This window comes from Bubalus bubalis, chromosome 16 (assembly GCF_019923935.1).
Source record: "Bubalus bubalis isolate 160015118507 breed Murrah chromosome 16, NDDB_SH_1, whole genome shotgun sequence".
NCBI classification, from domain to species: Eukaryota; Metazoa; Chordata; class Mammalia; order Artiodactyla; family Bovidae; genus Bubalus; species Bubalus bubalis.
In genome coordinates this window covers 41,083,435-41,100,723 of record NC_059172.1, presented here as the reverse complement: position 1 = coordinate 41,100,723, position 17,289 = coordinate 41,083,435, and the positions used below count along the sequence as shown (strand labels likewise).

At 55.0% G+C, this 17,289-nt stretch overlaps 1 protein-coding gene across 5 annotated transcripts in view; it reads left to right on the top strand.

Annotated features, from left to right (window-relative positions):
• LMO1 (LIM domain only 1) overlaps window positions 1–8,823 on the top strand; it is a 44,380-nt gene extending 35,557 nt beyond the window's left edge. For 2 of the 5 annotated variants that reach the window (XM_025266604.3, XM_044929479.2), the window contains 3 exons: window positions 4,121–4,334; window positions 6,858–6,983; window positions 8,448–8,823. In XM_025266604.3, coding sequence (XP_025122389.1) covers window positions 4,121–4,334; window positions 6,858–6,983; window positions 8,448–8,553 — 446 coding nt within the window. In that variant the 3' untranslated portion in view covers window positions 8,554–8,823. Of the gene's footprint in view, window positions 1–2,180; window positions 2,543–4,120; window positions 4,335–6,857; window positions 6,984–8,447 lie in introns of those variants that run through there. The other 3 variants (XM_044929477.2, XM_044929480.2, XM_044929478.2) reach the window with 3 other exon arrangements.
• The last annotated feature ends 8,466 nt before the right edge of the window (window positions 8,824–17,289 follow it).

Sequence of the window (17,289 nt, the reverse complement as noted above, 5' to 3'; positions counted from 1 at the left end):
GAGTGGAACCAGCAGAGCCAGGCAGTGGGGGGGGTCCTCAAATACCAGGTGGAGTTCTGGGTGGTGGCCACAGTGGCTTCCAGCAGGGGAGCCACAGAGCATAATGTGGAGTGACCCGGGGCTGAATGGGGTTGGCATTCTGGGGAGGCGGACCGGCCCTTGAGATCACTAGGAGCGGAGAAAGTGCTCCACAGCTGGGCTTAGCCTGCTCTCCAAACTGGAGGCATGGGTGGGCCCAGGAGCCTGTGGCCTTGGCACTTTGGAAAAGTCCGATCTGAGGGGCAGGCTGGCCGGGGGTAGGTGGCAAGAGTTGCTGAGGACTTGGGTGTGGCCTGGCAGACCACTCTGTGGGGTGTGGGAAGAGCTGAATGACCTCTGGCAGTCCCTCCTGGTCACCCGGACTGTCTGGCTTTTCCCCAGATTAAAGAGCTGAGGGTTAGTGTCTGGCAGCCGAATGAGTCAGACTGGGAGCCTGCCTTCTTCCTGCATCAGCCCGCCCAGGGATTCAGCCTGACCAGCATAGGGATAGGGTAAGGGTTGGGCTCATCTCCTGTCAAATATCTCCCTGCACACCCCAAGATTTAGGGGAACACTCGAGCTGAGTGAATTAGTTTATTTTGTTGGGTCCTGTGTGTATGTGTGTGTGTGTGTGTGTCTGAGCGTGAGCCTGCACGCGCATGCAGGGGCAAACACCATCCATTGTAAAATATCAGTGTTTTCATGGGTGAGTAGTAATTACTGGGTAATGCTTTAAAACCTTTCCTGAAGGAGCGCAAAGCTGTTTTTTTCTAAAGTCAGGAGTACATTAAAAGGATTACCATGTAGATTTGATTTTTAGATAACACTAAAATGGATCCCAAATGGACTTCAGCAAAAGGATGCTATCTCCTTAATGGAAAGTGCATGGCCTGAGGCTCAGCTCCCAGAGCCGGGCAGGGGAGGGAGGGAGGGAAGAGGTGTCTGCAGGGCCGACTGGCAGGCTGGAAGGGGGCTGGGGAGGGAGGACAGGGATGAAGAGCCCGGACCCTCTGGGGAGCATCTTGCTCCATCTGGGGAAAAAGGGACCATAGATGTCCTCCTTAAAGCCCTTTCACCTTGCCAGGGGTGTTTTCAAGTCTCCTGGACCAGCCCAGGGAGAGCAAATAGCGTGAGTGCTCCCTAAAGAAGGGAGGGTTGAGTCAGACTTCTCCCAGGACCTCAGACTTGCTAGGCAGAGAAAGCGCAAAGTCCGCGGATGCTCTGGGACCTCCTCGGCCAGGCTGACCCTAATGTTCCATGTCTCAGTGGACGTCAGACACTAACAGGAGCCACATGGCTTCTTTAGAGTTCTCCAGGGCCCAGAAAGCAGTGTCCAGATAAGCAGCCTGCCTGGAGCGGGGTGTTCAGGCCTTCCAGAGCCCCCACTTTATGCCAGGCTGGGGACCTGGGGCAGCATGTGGGTTCACTCCGCATAACCTCCCTGGGTCCTCTAGGTGCCCCGTCCCAGCGGCGATAGAATTACCAGCTACCATGTGGTCTATAGCACTGCAGGCTTAGCCTCTCCAGGAGTCAAGCCAGATGGAATATGGAGCAGGACAGACACTCCTAGTGCTGGGATCCCCCTTCATTTGGTATAATTTAGTGGGCCAGATACATCCCCTGAGTAAGGAAGTTCCAGCCACCCCCAAACCCCGCAGCAGTGAAAGCACAAGTGTAGAGCCCCCGGAGGGCCCAGCATGTCTGGGAAGGGAGCCAGGCCTGCTGCCAGCCCAGGGGAACGAGAGGGAAATCAGCCTTAGGGAGACTGGATAGAGGCTTTGCCTGGGGTTTTCCAAGCTGGAATTTATATGCATAGCTATGCTGGCTGGCTCTCCCTCCACAGGCCCCAGGGACAGTTTTGCCCTCGGGAGCCCCCAGATCTTCCCACACCCAGCTCTTTGAATCCCTCCCGCACTTGGTCCCTGTAGGCCAGGCCTTGGAAGGGCCCCCTGGGCCCCCCTTAGCTCGCGGGTGTGTCTGCTCCCCAGCCAGCCTCTCTGGGCTCCTCAGAGTTCTTTGACCGGGCTGGCCCCTGTCAGCGGAGACGCAGGCAGGCCTGAGGATGCAGCCAACCTGAGCCCCATCACTCTCTCAGACCAATTAACCTTTAGAGCTGCATTAAGGAAATGAGGCAACGGACTTCCCAGCTAACAGATGGGCCCTGCGGGGACTGGGGGAGGGAGGAGCCCAGCACAGGAAGCCTGGTTGGCCTCCACACTGCCCTCGCCTGTCTTGCTGATCCTGGGTTCTCCAGGGCCGCCCCCTCTCCCAGAGGAGGCAGCGGGGCGAGAAGAGCACAGGAGGGACGCAGGACCCCTGAGGCCAACTTGATGCGGGGCTTACATGAGCCGTTTGGCCCGTCTGGGTCTCAGTTTCCCCACCTGTGGAATGAGAGCATTTGCCTGTAAGAACTCCGGGGGCCCGTCTAACCTGACATCTGTGGACTCTGAGACTGAGGTCCTTTGGAAGCTACTTCTCTCCTGAAGCATGAGGAAGGGTCACCCTTGGAGGAAGGAAGGGAATGGTTGGTGGCGGGGGGTGCAGTGAGGGGGAGGGCTGAGAGGAGGGGTGCCCTGGAACTGGAACTGAACCCAGAGCCTGGAGAGTACGCAGGTCCTTTGGAGAATATGGGCCCAGGAAGAGGGAGCCTTCAGGGGCTTGTTGGAAAACTGAGGGGGCAGGAAGAAGTGGGCTCTTCCCTCCAGAGGCGACCCCTCAACCTAGCAGTGCCCTAGTCAGGGAAGGAACACCCCCTACCCCCATCACCCCTGTGAGGGGCTCTTAGACAGGTGTCACAGGCAACCCCGCTGTCCAGCCTGTCTCTGAGACTCCCTGTATTTCCATCCAAGCCTGGAATTCACCACACCCAAGCCTCAGGGCTCCGCATGGATGCCCAGGTCCCCTGGGGACATCTGCCCCCACCTCCTTCTCAACCTCCCCTCCCTGCGGCCTTAGGGCTGGGGCCCTAGGAGCCATGCCTCTGTGCACATACAAGGCCACTGCATGCGGTACCAGTGTATGTGGGTTGCATGTGAGTGCACTTGCTTGCTGCTGGGTGGTCTGCCCCTCCTCCAGGCAAGGCCATGCTGAGATTCCTGTCCTCTGTACTCACCATCTTCTTGTATGCTGGGAAGTTCATATGGACCCTGGGAGCTGGCCAGAGTCTCCAAGATTCTTACTTTGGTAAGACGAGGAAGGATGCAGAGGCACTGAAACTCCCCTTCCTCAGCCCAGGGCAGGTAGGAAGTTTGAATCCAGCTAGAAACATTCCTGGGGGCTGCCCAGGTGGCCCAGCAGGAATCAGCCTGCCAATTCAGGAGATGCAGGAGACATAGGTTTGATCCCTGGGTCGGGAAGTTCCACTGGAACAGGAAATGGCAACCCACTCCAGTATTCTTGCCTGGAGAATCCCATGGACACAGCCTGGCGGGCTACAGTCCACAGGATCACAGAGTTGGACACGACTTAGCAACTGAGCAGGCACACATGCAGAAACATTCCTAGGGAGGCCACCAACTAGGCCAGCGCCGTCTGTCTCCCAGCACCAGCCAGGAGCTCCAGAACTCCTGTGCCCCCAGGAGTATCACAGGAGCACCCCACTTTCTTCTTGACACTCCCACAACCAAGAGGCTTTAATCTGATGTGTCCGGTTAAAATAAAAAGCACACTGCAGTGTGAGGATGTCCTGAGGTGGCAAACAAATCTAGGAGTCCTAGTGGAACCCAAGCCCATGACCAGCTTCTCAGGGCTGCTGGAAGAGCTGATGAGATGGGGCTGCCTGAGGAGGCCTCGGGTGTACGGTGGGTCACACAGCACAGGGGACAGTGGCTGGATGGAGAGGGGTGACTCGGGGAGGCTGGGCCCTGGGGCTGGTTGTGTGCCTGCAGCTGAGCAGACTTGGGGCTCCTGCAGCTTCTGGAGGGACCTTCATGGGCCAGGGGAGGAGGCTGTGCCTTGCAGCCCCACGGCGTGGGACCCAAGGCCAGAAGAGGTGGTTGCCAAGGAGATGGGGAGGGATCCTGGGATGGGGCAGCAGAAAGAAGCAGAGGGACATGTCCTGAGCCACAGCGCCCGCCATGTCCATCTGTCTGTCCATCCACAGGTGTGCCGATGCTCTCCGTCCAGCCCAAAGGGAAGCAGAAGGGCTGCGCGGGCTGCAACCGCAAGATCAAGGACCGCTACCTGCTGAAGGCGCTGGACCAGTACTGGCACGAGGACTGCCTCAAGTGCGCCTGCTGTGACTGCCGCCTGGGCGAGGTGGGCTCCACGCTCTACACCAAGGCCAACCTCATCCTGTGCCGGCGTGACTACCTGAGGTGGGCGGCCTCCCCCGCCCCGCACGCACCCCGGCCCGGCCACCCCGCGAGCCCCCTTCTCCACGGCTGGCACTGCTCTGCCCTGCTTCAGCCCCCATACCCAGTCTACGCACATCCCGGCCCCTGCCCCGCCCCTGGGACTCAGTGCCCAGCACTTGTCCAGGGCGGGCCTGTCTCTAACCATCGGGCATCCAAGAGGAGCCTCCCAAGGGCATCAACATGGTTCTGCCTCTGCCTTTGCCAGGCGCTTCTGACCCACCCTGTCCCTGGAATCGAGGAAGGGATGCAGTGAAGGAACTTCCAGGAGCAAGTAGGGGAGTTCCAACTTCCCTGGGCTCCCCTGGCCTGCTGGTTTCCTCCTCAATCTCCCCAGGGCCCAGCTCCCCATCTTCCAGGTGGGCCCTGGGATTAGACACCCCCATGCCTGCAGAGTCTGGTAGGTAACCAGACCCTGGCAGAGCCACTGATGTTGGAGCTTAAAAACCTGGGTTTAAACTAGTTCTGCACCTCTTTCCCCAGTCTCAGTTTACTCTTCTGTAGATAGTGAAAATACCAACACTTCCCCACTTTGCATTCTTCAGAGTTCCAACCCACCCCTCCCCTACAACCTGCATCCTGTTCCCTGGGGCTGCCTCCCCCAGTTAACCCTCCCTTAGGCCATCTATGACATCAGCAAGGCTGGAAGGAGGCCACCAAGCAGGGGCCTTGGCTTAGACCCAGCATCTGCATTTGGCTCCCATGCAGGCTGCTGGGTGGTGGCCGGGCCTTGTGGGGAAGGAAGGCCCATCGCATTAATTAGTAGGTCGTGCCCAGGGTTTCTTGGGGCTCCCTCTACTCAGGACTGGGCTTGTTGCGGGGGAGGGTGCGATTATCAGCAGAGGCTCCCCTACTTACCCAAAGAGCCTAAGATTTACCTGCCTACACCTTCTGCCTTTGCAGGATGTTTTGTTTTGTTTTTGTTTTTTTTAAGTGGTGCTGTAAACCAAGATGTGTGACTCAGACTGGGGCTGGAGGAGAGATGCTGAGGCCAAGAGGAGGGGTTAGGCATTGGGACTCGCCCCTCGGCAACCTGGAAGCGGCCTCCAAGTCTGGAGGTTTAGGACATCACCTGGGGGCTAACCCAACCGGGCTGAGGGGAGATGGCAGACCAGCTGACCTGGCCAGGGGTGGCCACAGTGCAGGAGGGGCTCATCTATAAGGTCAATGCATCCATAATCACCCTGGGCTCTGCCAGCTATTGGAGCCTGAAGATATTTTCCTGGGCTCTGGCAGAGGCCCAGGAATGACTCTGAGGCCACCTGGGCCAGTAGGCCAGGGGGCCTGTGGGGCTTCCTTGAGTTGCTCAGTCCCAGAGAATGGCTGTCCAGAACCTGCCCCTCTGCAGTGACTTCTCATTGGACTGGTGGCCAGAAAGGCCCCCCTTGGCAGGCCGATGTTGTGGCCCAGCCTTTGTATGCCTTAATCTGAGCCACCAGGCAACTCAGGCTGATGAATAATGGAGCTACGTTCATCTGCAGGCGCCTGAGCTTGAGCTGGACAAATCAGGGATTAGAGGGCGTCCTGCCTGCCTCTTGGTCCCTTGCCTCACTTGGGGCTCGCTCTGCCATTGTGCAGAAGGGAAGCGAGGAGGAGCCTGGCTGGCACATACCCCTGGAATGTCCAGTCAAGGGCAGGCCTGCATGGGGAGGGAGTGAGTTCCCTGTCCTTAGAGCTTTGCAATCAACAGCCAAGAAGAGGGGTGCCTGCCCCAAAGAGGCATTGTGCCAGATGTCCTTGAAACTTCCTTTTGGCATCAGTCCTGTTTTAGAAGCATCTTTAAACAGGATCATCTAGCCCAGCATCCCCATTTTAAAGAAGGGTAAACTGAGGCTCAAGGGAGTTAGGCAAGTCACACCATGAGTCAGTAGCAGAAAAAGACCACCCCATAGTGTTGTTGTCAGGATTTAATGACTTGGTCTTTGAAGAGCCCCTAGATTAGCACCTGGCATATAGCAAATGCTATGTAGGCATTTACTAAAGGAGCTGTGGCTAAGAGGTTACAGTTTTCACAACAAGCCTGTGAAGGCTATGTTTAAGTCCCCATTTTACAGTTGAAATAAATCAGGCTCAGAGAAACTCAATGACTTGCTTAAGGACACACAGCCCATGACTGGCAGACTGTGTCTAAGTTTGAGCTTGTGTAAGCCTAGAATCCTTGCTCAGGGCCCGGCCTACTGTTCTGGTGTCCCCAGGTGCTTGAGAGACCCAGTGGGAGCCCTCATTGTCAGCGAAGCGGGGGGACAGGCATATCAACCAACTCCCGAGTCCCCACAGGCTCCTTCCTGAGTGACTGTGTCAATTTCTCTGAAGCCTGCTCTCTTAGCAGAAGTTAGACACTGTCATCTGTGCGTCTTCCTTCTGGCCCGGGGCCCACCTGCTGAACTACAGGGGTAGGGGGCAGGTGGGCCCCCAAGTTGAGGCAACTCCCCTGCCCCCCACAGCCCCCCACAGGCCCCTGAGCCCTCTGCACCCTTCCCTCTGCAGGCTCTTTGGCACCACAGGAAACTGCGCTGCCTGCAGCAAGCTGATTCCAGCCTTTGAGATGGTGATGCGGGCCCGGGACAACGTATATCACCTCGACTGCTTCGCCTGCCAGCTCTGCAACCAGAGGTGAGTGCTGGTCTGTACCAGGCCCAACACACTCAGCAGACCCTAGCTGACACCTGCTGCCACAGACCAGGAGTGCCATAGAGGCACGCATGCAAGCGCAGGTTCTGTTGCATGTTGTTGTAAGTATGTACATGCATGTGTGTGTTTTATGTATGCCTGAGCCCTCTAGCCAAATGTGTGTGCTCTAATACTGTCACATGTGTACTCGTGTGTGGAGTTCATCTCTGTGCAAACGTGATGGACAGGGCCATGCATGGGCTGTGTGTACATTGTGTGTTGTGTCCATGACTGTATTTTTAAATGTCTGTATACAAGGCGGGTCTGTGTGTGCTGTGTGTGTGTGATGGGTGAGTATGCCTGTGCACGTGTGTTTTAAATGTATGTGCACAAGAGCCCTGTGTGTGTCCTGTGCCCTGTGTGCTACATGCAGATACACGCATGGACGTTCTGGTGAGAAGGGGTTCCCAGACCTGGCCAGTGAAATACCCCTGGGGAACTGTCACTCATTCCTGTGATTCTGGTTCCAGCCCAGCCTTCTTTCTGGTCTTTTGGCCCCTACTCTGTGCCCCGCCCCGCCCTGTGGGAGACCCTGGGGACCTAAGGAACCAGAGCCCTTCAGCCCCGAATAGGGGCCAACCCCCAGAAGGCCCTTTGCTCAGGACCCCCAAAGTTAGGAAAGAGCTCATACGAATGCTCCCAGAGGTTGAGGTCCCGGGGGACCTGCAGGGAACACTGGTTTGGGGCTATGCCCAGACCCACTGCCAGGGGGGCTCAGTGAAGTTGCAGCGCCACCTGGTGGTTGAAGTGGGATTGGCTGGGACCAGGCCTGTGACCCTGGGGTCCCACTCAAGGCCTCCGACCCCCGACCCCCGGGGACATCTTTGGGGGAAGGGCTGAATCCTCCAGTGCTTGAGGAGGACTGGGAGGGGCAGGGCCTTCTTTAGGTTAGAGGGAAGATGGTGGGACAGGGTCACCTCTTCCTGGAAACCCACAGATTCTGTTTAGAAGACAAATGCCCTTCACTGAGCCATCTCCTTAAGGTGGGGTGGGGAACAGAGGGTTGGAAAAGTCAGCCATTTTATCCCTTCTTCTTTCTCCATCTCTGCCTCTCTCCTTCCCTCTCCTCGCTTGGTCTTTTCCTATCTCTTTGTCCATCTCTCTTTCTCCCTCTCTTGGGCATCATTTCTACACCTTCCCACCAAGCCCACCCCTGCCCCCACCCCACGAGGGACCCAGCAGTGGAAGCCTGTGGCTTGGGCTGTGGATCTGGCCGAGGGCTGGGCTGACCCAGGGTGACTGGCTGGGTTTGCTTGGGACTTTCTGGGATCCTCTCTGGAAAGCTCAGACTCCCCAGGACCTCATTGCCCATATGTCCTCCTCCTGGGCCGGGTGGCATCCTGTCTGGAGCTCCTACCATCCACTGGGACCCCACCATGGCCTCTCTCTCCTGCTTGGATTTTCCAGATTTTGTGTGGGAGACAAATTCTTCCTGAAGAACAACATGATCTTATGTCAGATGGACTATGAGGAGGGGCAGCTTAATGGCACCTTTGACTCCCACGTTCAGTAACGCCCAGCACCTGGCCTCCAGGCCCGTCTGTCTGTCCATCCACCCGCCTGCCCACCTGCCTGGCCGGCCAGCCGCTCTCCTGCCGATGAGAACTCCTCCGTCCTCGATGGGAGGGACGGCCCTCCCTCCGCCGCTGCCCGTCTGTGTGTGACCCCTCCTGGGGCCAGGCTGGGCCTGTACAGTCTGTCTTCTGTATATAAATGGGAACATTTATTTTATGAGAAATGTAATGCGATTTTATTACTGGCGTGGATTAAACTTATGAATGTTTCCGGGGAGGTTACTCTGCATTGATCACATGACTGACACAGACCTGGGGGACCCTCCCCTCAGCTTGGGAGTAAAACAAGGCCCTCCCTCAGTTCTTGGCAGGGAGGAGGGCCCTAGAGCAGGACGTGGGGGCTCTAGCGTGTGCTGTTGTGGGGCAAGGCAGTTCCAGGTGGGCTTTACGAGAAAAGCTGGAGGGGAAGGGACAACCCCCAGTACCCCCCAACCAGAAGTGGGAGCTAAGCTGTCCACTCCCCATCCTCTGGCAACCATATACCCTGGCCCCCAGATGAAAACTTCCCTTCCCTGGGATCCTGTGTTACATCCCCCCTACACTGCTCAGTCAGGGACCCAGCTCTGATCTACCTCCGTGGTAAGACCCCAAATCCCAGGCTCCCTACGATGGGAGCGCAATCCTGAAACCTCTCTTCACCTTCAGGGGGACGAACAGCATTTGCTGTCTCTTCCTTACAGCCTGGGTCTTGGCATTCTGCTCCTCTGGGTGAGAGAGAAAATCCCTTTTCTCTGTAACTCAACCCACGCATGCTGGAGGCTTTCATTCATTCAGTCGGCAAACCTTAATCCGCTCTGTCTCAGCCCTGTGCTGCAAGTACCAGACATGAGGATGAATCATGGATAGGACACAGTCCGTGCCCTTGAGGACGAGGGGGAAAGCCAAGAAAACAAACAGATCACATCAAGGTGAGGACAAATGCCACGGGGAGACCCGGGACAGGCCCGTTTCCTCCAGCAGACACAGGACTGTTTGGGATGACTCCAGAGAGTCAGACAGACAAGTCAACTGCACACAGACAGATACGTGTGCTGACAAGAAGAAGAGATAGACACACACATAGGTGGGTGTGTCGGCAGAGATAGGTAGGGACAGCCAGGTAGCTGGCAGGTACTCAGACCGGAAGATAGCCAGACAACCAGTGACCGAGTGAGGCCCTGGCTGTAGCCACAGTGCCAAGCACATGGCCTGGAACTGAAAAGGTATCACTGAGCAGTATTAAAGAGAGAGCCTCCTTGGATCCAAAGCCGAAACAGAGAAGGCCGAATGGATGGGCTCCTCCAACCATCAGGCCACTCACTCCCCCTTCCCCAGGGACTGTTTTTATCCTGGCCACAGACCAGAGCCCAGAGGAAGTCAGCCCACAGCTTCAAGCTCTGCCTACTCCTGGACAAGGGACTTGTTGCCTGGATGGAGCGGGGGCTGCACTGTGACCTCACGTCACCTGCCCCAAGGCCTGCTTCTCCCCTGGAGTGATGTGGGAGGACACCTGGGCTCTTGGGGGCTCTTGGAGGAGGTTGTGTCTCTAAGCTATGATTTTGTGGCCAGGGACCCAGTCCACAGGAAGGGATCGCTACGGCCAAGGATCTTGGGGTAAGAGTTCTCCTCTTTGGGTCTCACACCTTCGGTGAAGGAGCTGTATCCATGTTGTATCTGAGAGAGAAGAGAGGCTGCAGGAAGTATTTCTGAGTGAGTCTGGTGAGACCAGGGGCTGTCGTCCATATGTGACCATGTGAGACTGAATGGATCTGAGCGCGTGAACTGAAGGCTGAAGTCCGTAGTGAGGGATTTTTCTTGCTCAACATGAACAAGTAAATTATTTCTCTGGACTGTAGCAGAGTCCCCAGTGCCAGACCCTCCCTGGGCCCTGAGGTCTAGGATGGCTGTGCCCACCCCCAAGAACCCAACTCCTAACTTCGGAGTTTGCCACAGATAAAGTTGTGATGCAAGTTAATTGCATGGTTATCGAGAGATAACGGAGCCACTCGAATGCAGTTTCTGGGCAATTACAGTTGTTTCCAACAGAGTTACCATATTGCAGCCATGAAATAATGTGTCATTTTGCAGTAATTATGTAATTAACTTGTCTCACACTCTAGGTTGCACAACAATTAATTCATTCACAATGAGATTGACTCAAAAGTCAGGCAGCTAGGCTCTGAAAGCCCCCAAGAGCAGAGCCAGCCTTCTAAGATGACCCCAGCCCCACTCTGCCTGATGCAGACCTTGCCAGGATGCTTCCTCAGCCTAACATGGTGTGGAAAGTTCCAAGTCCAGCATCATGGCTCCACTTACTTCTGTCTCACTGTCCTCCTCCAGGAAATGGAGATGGTCTGTTTCCTGAGACAGCCACAAGGCTGAGATCTACACTCTGAAGTGCTGCATTTACATGAGCTGGGGTCACCATCCTGGACATCGTGAAGTCCTGAGTAGGAGACCCTTAGCCCAGGAAGACCCATAGCAGTTCACAGCTGCCCCCACGAAGGGGTCACACAAGGCCTTGCCTCCGCAGGTGTAGGACCAATAGGTGGGGAGGAGAGCGAGTCAGAGAGGGGACCAGTCTCTCTGTAGCAGGGCAACCAAGCTAGGGCTGGAAAGGCTATTGGGAACCAGGGATTATGTGCCTGGAGAGGATTTGCAAGCCCCCAGGGGAGATGCAGGAAGACCTTGATTTTCTCCACCTCCCTGGTCACTGTGTAGGAGCAACTTGGTTAAATATAGCGCATGAATGGTCCTGACCTGGTTCTCCTTGAGGCTGCCTCCTGCCACCACAGGGGAATGGATTAGAGAAGCCAGGTTGCACTGAACACGAACCAATAGAGGCTATAGTAGCTCCAGCCTCAGCCTGGAGCTTGTGGGTGGTGGGAATGTAGAAGGCCTTGCACTGTAGCGATGCTTAAATCCCCTCTATCCCCAACCAGCCCATGGGACCCCATCTCCCCTCCTGCTTTCCTTAGTGGCTTGGCATCAGAAATACTCTAACAAGAGGCCTGGGGCCCATGGAACATGGCACGTGCTTATGCCCCCACTACTTGATCTGAAGCTGGACCACAGAGTCTGTGTTTGGAAAGAAGTTTGATTCTAGCCTTGAGACTACTACAAGGCCCATCCTGAAATCTCACATGGCCCAGAAACTGTGCCCCACACTACAAGACACATAGGAGCCACGGGTGGAATCCACAAGAAATCTCTGCCTGGGACATCTCATCTCTACATGGAGGCAGCTGCTCTTTCCCTCAAAGCTGTCAGAGATAGTGAAGGGCAGGCTAAATCCGGCACTGAGCGATCCCTAGCATCACCCACCTGGGGATGCTGCCACCGGGTGAGGATAGGTTCAGGAAAGATGCTTTGTAGTTGAGGTTGTGTATCACTTGGTGAAAACTCCAGTGAGAAAATTCTGTCAATCTGCAAATCATTATTTCGCTATATGCTGTTGGTGGTTGCTTAGTCACTCAGACGTGTCCGACTCTTTGCGACCCTGTGGACTGCAGCACACCAGACTTCCCTGTCCTTCACAGTCTCCCGGAATTTGCTCAGACTCAAGCCATCTCATCCTCTGTTGCCCCCTTCTTCTCCTGCCCTCAGTCTTTCCCAGCATCAGGATCTTTTCCAGTGAGTTGGCTCTTCACATCAGGTGGCCAAAGTTTGCTATATATTTCCTCCCATACTATAATTGCCTAATAATGAATAGAGAAGAGCTGACATGAAGGTGAGTTGGTGCAGAAAAATACTTGATCCAGACTGGTTTATCATGAGAAAATGAACCAAACACACACCCACACACAGAACTAAGATCCAGCAAAAAAGTTCTGGTTAATCAGTACCTACTGAGCAAACCTCATCTCTGCTCCGGGCCCCTGGGGCAGACTCTCAGGCTACTTTATCCCAGCAAGAGTGGGAACCTCCTGCTCCCAGATGCAAGGTTTGAGGGGTGTCCAGATTTCTTCAGACTCTTGGTGCCTCCAGAGTAGATTGTTCTTGAGCTCCCTCCTGCTGGGGCCATTTTTTGTCCCCCACCAACAGCCCCTCCAGCCAGTGGGTCTGCCCCCAATCTACCAACACCTCTCTGTTGCTGCTACCATGTTGAGCCCCTGAGGCCCCAGTGGCCTCCAGCACTCACCAACTCTGCCCCTGGGACTGGATCCAATGCTCACATAATAAGTTTCACAGCAAACTTCTTTCCACCCTGTGCTTCTCCCTTTCACCGCCTATACCCATCTTGTTGGATCAGGGGACCTTCTGTGGTGTGGCTCCTTCTACCTGCGTTAGACCCTCACGACCCTCTCTAGGGTCTCAGGGCTGCACCTAAGGAAAGAGAACGCCATTGCTGCTCCGGCATCCATCAGGGGTGCGGGGCAGAGGTGAGAGGTGCTTTACTCTGAAATTGCTGTAGCAGGAAGGAGAGGCTGGACCAGGCCTCAGGTAGGAGGGAACCCTGTAGCTCAGAGAGAGAAGTTAGCCTTAAGAACCTATTTTCAGTGTTCGGGGCGGGGGAAACTTGGATGCAAATGTTTCGGATTCTACAAAATGTTTTTTATTCTGGGGCCACATCCTTCTCCTTTCTGAGAACTGATAGAAGCCCTCTGTGCTGCTGGGTACTCCAAATCACCAGTCGCTCCTGCTTTCCAGACGCCCAGTCTGCACAGCTACCCAAGGCTTCCAGTGGGTGCTGCTCAGCCTCTGATTCTCTGGACTCACATGCTCAGAGCCCAAGACAAGCAGCCCAGTCCCAAGTCCATCTCACCGGTACTGGGCTTTACATAGACTATGACTTTGACAGAGAAAGGCTGAGTCCCTCAGGCTGCTTGAAGCACCCAGTTCGGGGGGTCTGCATACCCACATTCCCCTGCCTTCTCTGCAGGCACAACTAGATCCCAGAGAGAAGCTAAGGCGGGGGCTTCTCCCTCTGCTTGACTTACAGACTCATACCTCCCGGGTCTGCTTTGTGAGCGGAGTGGAGTTTCCTATAGTTCTAGCAATTCCATGGTTGTCTCCCAGAGTCTGAAATGCTAAGGGACTGAGGCAGTTCCCAGGCCACACCTCTTGTACCACCTGGTCTCCCACTGCACTTGGGGACATGGGGGCTCATCCCATAGAGGGGCCAAAGGCTTCCCCAGAGGACCCAGGCTCCCCTTCTTCCTCCTCCCTCCCCATCTGCCAACACAGATCAGGGATCACTTCCCCGAGATAGAGGGACAGGGAGAGCTGAAGCAGGGAATGAGAGAGGGAGCAGGAAGGGAGGAAAGGTGCGAATGAGGAAAGGGAGGAGGAAGGGGACGTGGGGGAAAGAGATGAAAAGAGATGAGACAGAGCGGGAGAGAGAATGGGCAAGAGTCTGGGAAGAATCTGCTAACTGCAGGGAAGACTTGGGGTAGGGGCCGCCATGGTGGCAGAGGGCAGTGTGGCTTGGTGGTGGCACATGACCTGGGAGCCAGTTGTGTGGGTTCAGATGCTCCTCCTCTTGGCAGCTTACTGCCTTGGGCAACTTACTTAGCTTACAGATGAGGCATTGCTCATCTTTATAAGGGGCATGTCAATGGTACCTACTTCTCAGAGCTGCCTTGAGCATTAGCTGAGTCATTACATGGACAACATTTACAACTGCAGCAGGCTCGTGGTAAATACCAGAACATGCAGTTCCACCTCTGGAACGTTCACTGCATTCAGCCATGTCTAGGTCTGGTTCTGAGGCTTGGAGCCCTCCCGTAGGAGGCTTGGGCTCCCCACGGCAGCCTCTAGCCACATGCCACTGGTTGTTCCTGGGCATCGGTGTGTGCTCCCTGGAAAGGGCACTGCACTCTGGGACTCATTGGGCTTTCAAAAGCAAAAACATGCCAGACCCAGTTGAGCCATTCTGGAGCTCTGTTGTTGTTGTTGTTGTTTAGTTGTATCCAACTCTTCGGGGACCCCATGGACTGTAGCCTGCCAGGCTCCTCTGTCCATGGGATTTCCCAGGTAAGAATACTGGAGGGTGGTGCCGTTTCTTTCTCCAAGGGATCGTCCTACCTCAAGGATTGAACCCACATCTCCTGCTTTTCAGGCGGATTCTTTACCACTGAGCCACCAGGGAAGCCATAACTCTATTAGGGAGGTGCTATTTTTGTTACCCCCATTGCTATGGGTGCCACGATTATCATCAGCCCCATTTTACAGCTGAAGAAAGAGGCTCAGAGAGCTGTTCTAGTAAGCAGTAGAACCTAGATCTGAACTCAGACCTGGCCTAATCAGATTCCATGCAGGTAATTTCCATATGAGATGAATAGCTAGAGGCAGCCCCACACAGTGAAAGGATCTGAGAGTACACAGTATGTTTTACCTGTGACAGAGCCCCTGGACTTCCACCTCCCCAGACTACCCCTGAGTCTCACAACCCATCCTCCAAATGAGAACTTATTTCTTGGGTAAGGATGGCCCTTCTATCCCTTACTGCACATCCTAACTGAGCCTGTTACTGGGCCTTGCCTGTGCTGGGTTCTGGGTTGGAAGGGAGCAATTTCAGGTGATGGAGTTAGAGGCAATGCAAGGTGGAACAATGGTGAGACTCCAGCAGCTCATCCACTCCTGGGGCTGGAGGTTTCTCAGTCACCAATCCCAGGGCTGGAAGTTTCTCATTCACCCAATCCCTGGGCTGGAGGTTTCTCAGTGAGACAGTCCTCAATGCATCATCATTCAGTCAGGGAGCCAGCCCATCAGTCAGTCAACAGTCATGAATCAAGTGTCTGCCACATGCCAACATTCCAGGCATGGTTCTGGGTGCAAAGGAATGGAGACGCCAATGGAGAAAGCAGATAGGGTCATTCTCTCTGTGTCATTTACACCCTAGTGGGGGAGACAAATGATAAACAAATAGATCAATAACAAGCTAAATATAGTGTCAAGTGGCTTGAAAGAGGCTTACTTCAGACAGAGTGGGAAGGAATAGGCTTTTCTTGCCCAGTCTTATAGACCATCTTAACCAAGGAGCTCACTTTGGGGAAATTGAGGCCCAGAGAGAAAGCAATGTCTGCAGGCTCACTGTAGCCAGACTGGTTTGGAAGCCTGGCCTCCTGGGCCTCAGCCTGACCCAGGGCTCTGTCTCCCGCATCCTGAGACCTGTATTCCAGCCAAGGATCTTCCTTGGGACACAATGCATGGAGGAGAGAGAGCATCTCTCAGCCCTGATGCCTGCTCGCTGCTTCTCTCCTTTTGTTTTCTAGGTTCATAAGAAGTAGTATTCCTTAAAATACCAAGAACCTGGGCTTGGGTTCTTGGCTGCCATCAGCAGTCTCCCTGCACTGTAATACCACTAACTTGGGACACAGTGGCTGGATCCTTGGCTTCTGGGGATTCTAGTCTGATTGTTCTGAACACTTGGAACGACTGCCCTCCACAGAGGATGCGTCAAGAAAGTAGGTTTCTCTGTAGACTCTGTGTGACCAGTTTTCCAGGGAGAAGAGGTGCTTTAAAAGCAGAAATTGGCAGTGCCCAGAGGGCCACAGGACAATGGGGCAGCATGACCAGCCCTCCTTTACCTCTTCTCCAGACCCTCACTGCCCTCAGCTCTGCTGGTCTGTTCTGAGGGTGGAGGTGATCCAGCTTGAGGCTCAGTCTCAGGGCTCCTACTGGACTGACCTGGCCCAGAGAGGGGCCAATGGAGGTGGGATTCTCTTGACTGTGTGTCACAGAGCTGAGGTTGGGGGATGCTGCCAACAGAGCACCCCATCAGGCACCCCCTGGAGGAAGGGTGGTTTTGACCCCTGAGATGCCCCTCCTGCTTCATTCTGGCCTTTCATCCAGGGCTGTAGATTTCTAGAATCCCCCTGACAGTAGAGCCCCTTGCTTCTAGATGAGGGACACCAGGCCCCCACCCAGCCCTATCAGCTCCCAGTGAAGAAGTGAGGGGAACTTTCACAAAGCAGGGTTGGTGTAGGCACTGGTTCTGTGGGGCTCAGGAAACCCTGGACCCCCTTCTCCAAGTCCGCACAGGTTGGATGCCCCTCATTCTCAGACCCAGCTGGCCTGGCCTGTCCTTCACCCCCTCTCCTGCACCTGTCTTCTTACTCAGGGCCTATTTGGAAGCTAATCCCTGTGTTCATTAAATGACCCCTCCTCCTGCCCCTCTGCTTTCATTAGAAACAAGAGAGCTAATTACCAACTGCTCTGAGGCCCCACCACAGGCCATTTTAGAGCTGATGCAGCCCTTAAAATGTGATTTTAAAATCTCATTTCCCTGTAATGAAATGGGCTACCCATCCCTCCCTGGTAAGGCTAATCACTACTGCTTCCCATCTGAAGAGGGACCTTGCTCCTTGTCCTCCCACCTAGCCTCAGGCTGTGGCTTTTTACAGATGCCTTTCCAGGCTCCGAAGCAGGGAGGCAGTGGGAGCATCATCAGAGGATCCTCTCCCTCCAGGCAAATGTCCAAGTGAGTTCAGGAAAGCTGAGCTTGGAGGAGACTGTGCAAGATAGGTCCAAACTGGTAGCTTTGGATGGAGAGAAGGTATTGAGGAGGAGGGATACAGGGAAAAGCAGGGCTGACTGGTGGCCATCATCCCCTCTGGAGCTTCAAAATTTTCCTGCTCAAACCCAAAGCTTGAACATGCCCTGTAGAAGGGAGAATGGGGTTAGGGCTACAGCGCTCCCTGGAGCTCTCCATGGTTCTGAACTTTTTGAGCCTGAGCTCTCTGGTTCTGTCA